The sequence below is a fragment of the Rhamphochromis longiceps genome, linkage group LG16 (assembly GCF_057381845.1).
Source record: "Rhamphochromis longiceps isolate RC_006_pf linkage group LG16, R_longiceps_female_GT1.1, whole genome shotgun sequence".
In the NCBI taxonomy this organism is placed as follows: Eukaryota; Metazoa; Chordata; class Actinopteri; order Cichliformes; family Cichlidae; genus Rhamphochromis; species Rhamphochromis longiceps.
In genome coordinates, this window is record NC_140572.1 from 19894526 (window position 1) to 19905568 (window position 11043).

An 11043-nucleotide genomic window follows, 5' to 3' on the forward strand; every position below is an offset into this window, starting at 1 on the left:
CAAACTGAGCTGAATGTAGTGAAAGTGCAAAAGTGCATGTTTGTTTTTTCTTTCTAACTGCTCAGTGTGCGGTGTGCAGATAATTGAAGAACTTGCAACATGTGTAACAAAAAACTGGCATAGCTGAATTTGTTAAGTAATGTGTTAAGATTACAGCATTACAGAGAAATTGAATGTGATTACAGTAGTGAGTTACTTTGAATAGAAAACCAAACATTAAGAGGCACAGCCATTCCTTTTCTTTAACTTCTCATAATTATGTTTTGACAACTTCAAGAATGTTGCTTCAAACTCATTAGCAGTGAAAATACTGAACAGGTTTTTGATTCATCCACTCTTTCAATTGAGGTTAAGGAAGTGAGGAGCTGGTTTGCACAAGTTTGTATGTATGAATATGTGTAGATGTGTGTGTGTAGGTGGTGGGTAGGAGGATTGTGTGTGTGTCCAGGGGGGGTGATGTTTACAGCAAAGTAGTGGAAACTTTTGAGGGGGGTCATGTGACCAGCTTTGTCGTCTCTCATTATCTGCCAAGAATGTTCATGTTAATCCCTTTATCCTCAAAAAGAGAGAGAGAGAAGCTAAGAGAACAGAGGATGAGAGAGAGAGAGGGAAAGGGGGTGGGGAGGTGGTTGGACTTAGAGGTAAATCCTCTCAGTATTTTACTGGTTCTCAGAATCAGAAGACAGGAAAAACTGAGACAATTAACTGAAGCTGAGGAAGTGAGACATAGAAATGGAGGAGAAACGGAATGTCAAAATCACATTGTTTTCTCTGTTTCTCAAAAAAAGAACAATGAGTAACACATGAAGGCAAAGCGTTTTTTAAAAAAAGGGGTAGTAGCAGATAGTAAGGGAAGTCAGGTGATGTGGAGTAACTGTCAAAAATAACCGTCAAGTGCAGGACAAAATGACCTTACGTACAATTGGTTAATGCCTGTGTGTCACGCTGACATGGGAAATGTCTGTGGTACTCATTAGCAGCAATGGTCTCCCATTATACCTAAAAAAAGACATTCTGGGTCACGCTGCACTCGTAACAATAAGAGTCGCAGTGACTTTTCAATTCAAATATGTCGGTCTGCCTGTGAACTCGCAGTACTGTAGGGTATATGCCCATGCATTCATTAGCAGTCATTTGCTCTGAATCTTTAAGTCTACTTTCACCTGCTGGATGTGTAACAGATAAAGGGAAGTTTCACAGTGACCTGCTGGGAATGGTTCGGTATAACTGAGATGAGTCAGAGAGACAAAGAAGCAGTGCAATATGTCAAATTTAAGACCTTTCCCTAAAAGTAGCATCTGAGAGCTAAGAAAGATGTGGTCATAAAGTGGATCAGCATACGGAGACAAAACAGTAAATTAAGAGGAGAAGTTTCGATAGTTACAGCACTCTTATCCGCTGCTATAACACTGACCTGCTGAGGAAGCCTGGAAAGGACAGGCGCACGGGGTAACCATAACGGATCATGCGCACCATCTCAAGCACCCCGATGTACTGCAGCTGGGTAGACACATGGAAGCTGTCAAAATTGTCTGGCTGACAACTAGAGTTGGGTCGCACACACTCCACGAAGTGGGGAGTGCAGGCCTGCAGTTTGCTAACCAACTCTGACAGTGTGTTCTGGAAGAGAAAGAAAACACAGAGGAGATGCATTCAATTGCACATTTTTAGCGAGTCGATCACAATAGCCTCGTGGCTGTTTTTACATGTAAAGTAATTTAGAGAGGAAGGAAGGATTGTCTGACTTCATTTGATGTTTGACGTGTGTGCTGTACAAACTGGAGCAAAATTACAATGTGTTTGTGACAAAGTGGTGTGATTTTGGGGTGTGTTTTTGCCTCTGGAGAAAACAAAAGCACAAAGAGCTCTTTGCTCTGTCTACGGGTGTGTGAGGGAGAACGCGAGAAAGAGCTTTTCTTCAATCCCTGAATTCAAAGATGCTCCATTCAAGGTCACATAGACCCATAAACACTTACATCTGTGTTTTTGCCATTCGTCAAACTAACGTCAGTCTATGCACTGCATACCCTTAGGTTTCAGTGCTCAATACCTCACCCCTCATCTTTGGATGCCACTAGCAGCATTCACATAACTGTCTTCCCTCCAAACATGCGTATGCACACACTCAAATACGTGCCCACAGAACACAGTGGTTTTTGTTCATTGTTCATTCATTCATGTGGAGGGCTTCATGTTTGGCTTGGTACAGCATCATTCTTCAGCCCACTCTCTCCTTCCCTGCCATTCCCAGAGGGACTCGTTGACCACAAGTCCACAAGTCCGATTGTGCAATACACTGGTTTCATTCAAACCAAAGGTACTGCTTCTCTCAACCACATTTTAGGCTTCTTGCGTCACCACCAAGAAGCCGCTCTCCCCTGCTCTCCTCTAACTGAAAATTTGTGCTTCCTTATATAGTTGTGAAATCACAGCACCCAATTCTAAACTTAGTTTTGCATTGTTGCAAATGCACAGTAATTCACAAGATTGACATAAATTCCTTTGCTTATTCCTGTAAAATTTCATTCGCTTGCAAATGGAAGAATTATGTAACGGGACGAGATCATACCCTTAGCTGGACTGCCACTGTGGTGGGTCCACAACGCTCTAGTCGCTGGAGGAAGGAGCTGGAGCCCTTTTTCTTCAAGATCTGGAAGCAGGAAGCGATAATACAGGAACTTATTAGACAGATGAACCTCTTGAAGGGGCCATTGATGAATACGGAACATTATCATCACATATCATCAAATTTGTGCAGCCTTAATAAAACCATGTTGATATCTTTGATAATTGGTGTGGTTCTTGCAATCAGATTAAATATGTAGCATATTTAGAATTCAGACACAGTTATGATTTGTCATATGTAAGAAGAGGTTCAGTGCTTCACTGTTATATTTACAGGCTTATACACCGAGCAGCAAAACAATATTGCCTAGTGTTACCGTATAAGGCTGCTGGGACAGATCAGTGAGGTTAAAGGGGCCTTGTATAAGCCTTTGCTCTAGATGGCTAATGAGCCACAGAAACAGCAGACAGGGCCTCCTGAAGGTTATACAACCAGCAATCACATATGTGCACCACTACACTGTACTTTCAAAACATTGAAACAAATAAAATAAAGAGGGAAAAACAGCTGAACGAAGAGACTTGGGACACTATCGTTTTCAGGTGTGCTTTTTCGTGTTTTGAGAAAAATGTATAAGCACACTAATGCCCCCAGTTCATGTGCACGTGCATACATTCTTGCGGAGCTTTTATCTCTTGCAGGGCTGCACAAACAAATCTAATTCCCAGATGTTTATATATAGCAGTGTGGTGGGAAGAAGCCTAGATTAGCCTTTTCTTTTTTTGTTCCTGAAAAATACCACCCCAGTTTTTCCATCGATTGATTTTAGTGGTCACTTTACAGCAGAGCTTTCTGGGTAAACATGTCACCAAGTCCTATTTTCTAATATGCAGTTGAAATGGGAGTGGCCATGTAATATTTTAGTTTACTTAAATCTAGTGGTCACGCACTAAAAATACTATAAAGGTGAATTGATGTCAGTGTATTGGCTCAAGTGTAGGGTGTAGCCACAGTAGTGGACTCATCCTACTGTGTGCAAGGTACCGTACCTTAATAAGATCATGGTACCTCCGGGGCTGTTGGGGGATTGAGCTGGCACTGACAAGGGAGACTGATGGTATCCTGTGGAGCAACAAGGCAGCTTTAGGCCCCCTCAGCCCTATGCAGCTCCGGGCTGCTGGCACCAAGGAACCAGTCTGAGTCAGCTTGGACTGGAAGAGCTGCTGCAGCAACACACTCTCACTGGCTGCCGGGCACAAAGCACATACATGCAGAGAGGGAGGAAAACATAAGGGTAAGAGAAGCAATAGCATTGGTTGAAAAAGTGGGTGGAAGCGAATATGGAGAGGTGAGAAAGAAAGAAAGATAGAAAAATGAACAAGGACAGAGAGAAATATCAGTGGAGGAGTGTAAGCAGGGAGGACGCATAAAATCAATCTGCATGTAAACAACAATCAGTTAGGCAACAAGAGGGGGTGGACCATGTCACTCTATAACACGTGGAGCGGTTCGCAACAACAATGAGCTCATTCAGAAAGCCAAACAACATGTGTGTGAACGTGGGTGTGTGGCTCTAATCTGAAAGGCTGAGAAAGACACAGAAAAAAAGGAAAGAGAGAGCGAAGGAGAGGTGGTAAAGGATGGTGGCAGTTAAGCAAATAAAAAACAAGACTTCTTTCAGGACTTAAATACTAAAAGCTCCGAGCTAATTGCTAACCACTTTGACTTTTATACTTTGAAAAACTAATTAAAATAACTTTTTTAAATGTTAACAGCGTAACTAGCAATTTATAGCCTATTACATTTCATGAGTAACCTTTTTCAACACTGCTGTGCTCCTGTTTTCCAAACCGTGGTATAGTGCATGTAAAATTACAAGAACAAGAGCTGTTGCCCCCACTAAGAGGGGCTAAACCCTTAAGTGAGTGCTTCTGTGAAGAGCAAACAAAGGTTAAGTGAATAGCTAGCCAGAAACATGAAACAGTATACTGCAAAATGTCTGAGCATCCTGCAGAATTATAAACAAGGGAAGATAATAATAAAGAGTCTTTGTGTGCAAACACTCGCATGGACACAGACCCTAAATTAGCTTAATCAACCTACCATCTTTGTAATGAAATCTCATAAGACATATCTGCGAAATGGAACGGTTCGAACATTAAACATGTATCCAAATTATGTAACTTTTTTTTTAAATACCCAATTCAATTTTAAGAACAAAATTATATGTAAAAAGTCATAATTTCCACCTTTAAAATGCTGTTACAAACATTATCTTATTCTTTCAGTTGGTGTTTTGTTTGAAAAATGGAGATAAGCTACATGGATTCAGAATACTGAACTACACTACGAACATTTTGGGCACACTGTTTTGGTTTTGAGTCAAAGAGCAATAAGAACAACAAACATAAAGAGCTCTCTACAGCAACAGTGAGAAAAACAAGGAATAAATCTTGCATTTTTTTCAGGTAAACTGATTATAAAAACATTCAGGGCATTATTTTTAGATCATCTTCACCCTATATCCACAGCCTACAATTTCATGTAATAATGCACATAGCAGACACTTTGGTCCTTTTAACTTCAAGCCCTAAACAAGAAGTGACGAGGGGATGCCACCTAAAAGAAAAAAACCACATTGTTTATGTCTCGGTGTGGATGAAAGGCAGCGATGCATCGACCTGTCAGACGGAGGGATAACAGCCAAGTCTGAGAGACGAGCTAGCCTTTAGAAGATTAGCCTCATCATGGAAATTATAGCAATTAGGCTTCTGGACACGAGGCTAGCCTGGCAGTCACACAGCGAGTCCCTGTGTCCTGCTAACCACAACACCTCACATCTGGCACTTTCTATAGACAATATACACACAGACGGTGCTGTCTGCTGCACAGGGGATGAAACGCACATATAAAAACACAACCACATTTGGACAACGAGTGGTTTTGTGTGCTGTTTGTTTACACAAGAGTGCGTCTTTGTAATGAAGCGCGTGCTGACACCACAATGTGCACGCATGTCTGTTATTCATTGGGTACTTACACTTAATCGTAAACAGGAGATTCTGAGGAAGAGAGTCCTTGTTTTTTGTGAGCGATCCCGTGAGGTTGTATGAAATCTGGCAGAAAAAAAACAAATAAATACAAATCAAGAAATATATACTAGTATAAAAATAATATTCCATTATATTTATTCTATCAGTTCATATCTCGCAAATGTGCTATGAACCACAGATACAGATGCAATACAAACAGGCCCAGTAACTGGCTGGTCCTTTAGTGGTCGCCATAGTGGATCATCTGCCTCAATATCGCCCTTTCTCTAGCATTCTCCTTCTGTCGGGCCAATCCTCCTTTATTGCATCCATGAACCTTCTGTGTGGTCCAATATAACCACCTGCAAATGTCCAAACCATCTCAGCCTTGCCTCAATAAGTTCTATCGATGTACTCATTTCTAAGATTCACCGTTTCCAGCTTGGCCTCCTGTCTTTTTTTCAGTGCCACCATCTCCATGATGAGAACTGAGCTGGTCTTGCTACCAACCTAACCTTTTACTCTTGTTGCCATCTTTATGTCACAAATCTGACACTCATCTCAATCAACTCCATCCTACCTGCGCTATCTTCATTAGCTCTCTTGTGCACTGGCTGTTGCTTTGGATGGTTGACCCCAGGTATTTAAACTCCTCACTACCTCTCTCCTTGCTTGCTCACTGTCACACCTGCTTCATTAACACATGTGTTCTGCTTTGCTTCTATTGACTTCCATTCCTCTTCTCTCCAGAGCATACTTTCACCTTTAGTCTCTCTTCCATCTGCTCCCAACTCTCATCACAGATCACAATGTTGTCTGCAAACATCGCAGTCCACACTCCCGCGTGACCTCATCTGTCAGCCTGTCCATCACCATCACAAACAACACGGGGCTCAGTGCCGACCCCTGGTGTAATCCCACCCCCATCTTAAACCCATCTGTCACTACTACTGCACACCATACCACTTTACCGCTGTCCTCATACATGTCCTGCACCTCCCTCACATACTTCTTGTGCCACTCCAGACTTTCTCATGCAGTACTATAGTTTCTCACTTGGCACTCTTTCACATGCTTTCACTAGATTCACAAATTCATTCTGCATACGTCTCCATCAACACTCTCAAAGCAAACATCACATTTATAGTTTTCTTTCTTGGCATGAAGCCATACTGCTGCTCACTGATCATCATCTCTCGTCTTCACCTAGCTTCAGCAACTCTTTCCTATGTCTTGGTATGAGTCATCACCTCTTTCCCTCTGTAAATTCTGCACATCACCCTTATGCTTGAAAACTGACACCAGTACATTTCTCTTCTCACACACATCTTCCTCAGGCATCCTCTCACTCTCAATCTCCTCACACTGTATAAAACAATGTGCTCAAAAAGACATCCTAGACATCGCCACACCTCCACAAGTATGTCATCTGGACTAACTGCGTTTCTAACATTCATGCTCTTTATAGCTGGCCTCACTTCATCCTCATTAATCCTTTGCAAAATCTACTGAAATAAAATTGCCATACACACACAGACCTGTCCTGCATAGTGGCTGACAATAAAGGCTGGGCCTTGGTCTTTCGGTGGGGGGTTCCCATTGCCATCCTTGGTAGTGAGAGACAGCCCATGAATTTGGTTGGAGTCCAACTGGGCAGAGAGCCTCTTGTACAAGGTCTGCTCTAATGGCCGCAGGCTCTGGCTCTCCTCATCTAACACGCACAACAGCCCCTGGGGCTTCTAGAGGAGGAACAAACAGATGTTCACATTATCATTTATTTAGGAGATATTTACAAGCACTAAGCAATAACAGTAATCCATATTTTGTGACACTTCCAGAGAGCCACATTTTTTTTTTTCGTGTGACATGAAGGAGATTCAGTGATATTATTTGATTTAGAGATTTCTCGCACCAATTACAACAGAGGCAGACAGTTGGCTTAGAGGGGCATTAGCAGTTATGTTTATATAGACTTTTTGAACATGTTATGTTTTTGCCTTTTGTCTCAATTAAAACGTCAAGACTTTAACTGTGTACATTAGAAAACTGAATAATTGTGATTCCAAAAGTTAGGTTGGGAAAGTGTGGTTGGGATTGTTGCATTACATAATGTCAGATCAAACTGGACTGGACTGGTCCAAACTAGAAGCATACAGTACCTGAAAAAAGAAGTCCAGAATGGCTGGGTGGTTTCTGGGAGAGCGTGCGTTCTCCATGGCGATGCCATCCTGCAGACACTCAGCCTGCTCCTGCTGGAATAGCACCTCAGAGACATACTGCCTCAGCCGCTCATTGGTCATGTTCACACACAGCTGGAATGCACAGAGCGCACACACACCAGCATGTAAACACTCTTCAGCACGCATGGCTGACGTTCATCAGAGAGATGCTGCTGAATGCTTATGTTTAAAGAACAAAAATGTTCACAATGCTGGACACAATCGGCTGTCGGGGGCATAAATGAGCTGACTTCTCTTGTAACAGTGGACCAGTAAACTATTACAAATGTCTGACACCTTGGTGTAGACTAGGGTTTAATGCCAGGAAATGGGATTCCTGGGAAATCCTAGCAAGATTATTTCCCCAGTTCCTGGGAAATGTAAAGACAGAGAAAAAATTAACTTGAGTGCTGTTTATTAAAAAATGTAGCCTGTTAATGAATACAAAGCATTTGGGGTCAATAGCACATGTTCCAACTTCTGAGTTGACACTGTGGGATTGCATTTCCACGGTAACACATTTTGTATGGTGTGGCCTTGTTTATGCACACATCCAGAAGAAGGAAAAAAGTGAGTGCAAAATGAACAAATGTGACTAAAATAAATGATGCCTGTTGTTGCAAGTTCATTTTTGCTTTAATCGGGGAAACTCAGAATCTATTTTAATTATGATTGGTCCATCTGATTTATATATTATAGTTATATTTTGGTAACACCACTATACATTAATTGTCTATTTTGCCTTAATAATAAGCAGAAAAACACGTAGAAAATGTCATTGTGAACACATGCATGCCCGATTCTCCGTGGTGTATTAGAGCTGCTTTAAATGATCAGAGTTTAGCTGAAGTTATTAAAAAGAAACATGTTTAATTCCCAGGATTCCTGGGAAAACTGAAGATGAATTTTCCCAGGAATCCCAGAAAATAAAAACACTTTGCAGTTTATTGTAAACACATGACAAAAAAGATTGAAAGAGATTGTGAAACATCTATAAACATCTATAAAACATGTGTAACACTAATTATATGCAGGTCTTGGTTGACCTTACTGAGCACGATTATGATGCGACTGTATTCCTGAACAATGCAACTGTCATATCGAACAGAAGCACTGCAGATGCAAATCATCTGTGCCCTATTGATGGCTACTGTTAATAGGAGCACTAGAGTAACCAGAGACATATCCATAGCATCGTAAATTCAATAACAAATGCAGTTAAAGTCCGAGCAGCACTCACTGCCACAGCCGCAATTTCAATAAGTACAGACCACTCGAAGGCACTCAGGGCCAGCTACATACTGTCATAGCTTGCCCTTTTAATAGGAGTAATGAGAAGCAGGATAGAGTGGTCAACCTGCAGTGCAAAGTGTCACATCAACTCTCCTTTCTATAGTTTCTCTGGGTTGGCAGTGTACTATAACTGGACTAGTCCAAGGCAGAAACTGCTCCAATACAGCAGAAGTAAAATATCACAATAATTATAGGATATTAGGATAAAATCTGATTTGCTGAATGCATGGTAATCATTAACTAACAGGCGTAATATATTTTTCATAGTGCAGGCGGTCCCATCTTCAGTCTATTCTTTTACTCCAAGCTAGTTTAGTCCATTAACAGCTTAGCCCCAGCAGGTGGTTGATTGAGTTAGCTCATTAGCAAAGTGTTGAGCAGGTACAACACATCCCTGCAAACACAGTTCTAATTAACAAGTTCTAATGACCCCGATCCTTGTGCGCATGTGGAGCGTGCTCGGGTACGCTGCTGCATATGCGTGCACATGTGTGTACAAACATGTCAGAGCTTGTTTGTCACTGAAGTGCCACGTCTACTGTATGAGGTCATTGTGTTTATCCGGAAGTTGCCCCTCCTCTTCCCTCTTCTGTGGGTTTAGTGTCTGATGAAAGAAAGCATGCAGTGCCAGACACAGTAGTTTTTCCTCTCGCTTTTTTTTTTTTTTTTTTTAGATTTTCTTATCCTGTTACTTTCTTTTCTCTTCTGGCACTTTCTATGACTTAAATAGAAAAGGTGAAATAATCTCTCACCTCCATTTGGACTGGAAAAAAATCCAGATGGGCTAGGCCACTGTTATCTTAGTGACAGACACACACACTCATACAAAGCAAATACAAACAGACACTCTCTTAATGAAAGCTGTGAAAAACTAGTAGCTCCACAGGGAGGAAGTGTGAGCTTTCAGTAGCAGGAATAAGCACTTAGCCTCTTGAGCACTATGAATTACACTCTGAGGCTCCGGATACACACACACACACACACACACACACACACACACACACACACACACACACACACACACACACACACACACACACACACACACACACACAGAGAAACTTGTCTTGTCTGTCTGATCCCTGCTGATCTTACAACTGAGTAGTCTATTAACAGTGCATGCCTGATGAGAACATGGCAGATTTACAGCCTATAGCAGGTGAGCTGTATACAGCGGCACATGTTGCACTTCACAATCTATAGAACCAAAGATGGCAGACATGCTGAGCAGCCTGTGGATGCAAATGTATGTATATATACAAACATGTATTCCAAAACTTCCTTGCCACAGCAGGTAGCTCCATGTGTTTCATTTGGCTGAATTTTAAACCGGAGAGTTCGTCCGTTAGTCGAACCTCGGATACAGGAGGAACAATGCGGTTTTCGTCCTGGTCGCGGAACACTGGACCAGCTCTTTATCCTCTCCAGGATACTTGAGGGTGCATGGGAGTTTGCCCAACCAGTCTACATGTGTTTTGTGGACTTGGAGAAGGCATTCGACCGTGTCCCTCGGGGTGTCCTGTGGGAGGTGTTGCGGGAATATGGGGTGTCTGGCCCATTGCTACGGGCCATTCGATCCCTATACAACCGTTGCAAGAGCTTGGTTCGCATTGCCAGCAATAAGTCGGACTCGTTCCCGGTGGGTGATGGGCTCCGCCAGGGCTGCCCTTTGTCTCCGGTTCTGTTCATAATTTTTATGGACAGGATTTCTAGGCGCAGCCAAGTGGCGGAGGGCTTTCGCTTTGGTGGCCTCAGAATCTCATCTCTGATTTTTGCAGATGATGTGGTTCTGTTGGCTTCATCGGGTGAGGGCCTCCAGCTCGCACTGGAGCGGTTCGCAGCCGAGTGTGAAGCAGCGGGAATGAGGATCAGCACCTCCAAATCTGAGGCCATGGTTCTCAGCCGGAAAAGGGTGGAGTGCCCACTCCGGGTC

The 11043-nt window shown here is 42.4% G+C and overlaps 1 protein-coding gene across 8 annotated transcripts in view; it reads right to left on the reverse strand.

The window, feature by feature from the left end:
- Window positions 1-11043, reverse strand: part of myo16 (myosin XVI) — a 121994-nt gene that overhangs the window by 33373 nt on the left and 77578 nt on the right. For all 8 annotated transcript variants that reach the window (XR_014908045.1, XM_085385685.1, XM_085385686.1 and 5 more), the window contains exons 22-27: window positions 7758-7910; window positions 7137-7337; window positions 5607-5682; window positions 3616-3812; window positions 2570-2650; window positions 1415-1620 (exon numbers count right to left, since the gene is read on the reverse strand). Coding sequence is in view for 7 of the 8 variants with exons in the window: in XM_085385685.1 (XP_085241811.1) it covers window positions 1415-1620; window positions 2570-2650; window positions 3616-3812; window positions 5607-5682; window positions 7137-7337; window positions 7758-7910 (914 nt within the window). In the remaining variant the exon portion in view is untranslated. The remainder of the gene's footprint in view (window positions 1-1414; window positions 1621-2569; window positions 2651-3615; window positions 3813-5606; window positions 5683-7136; window positions 7338-7757; window positions 7911-11043) is intronic.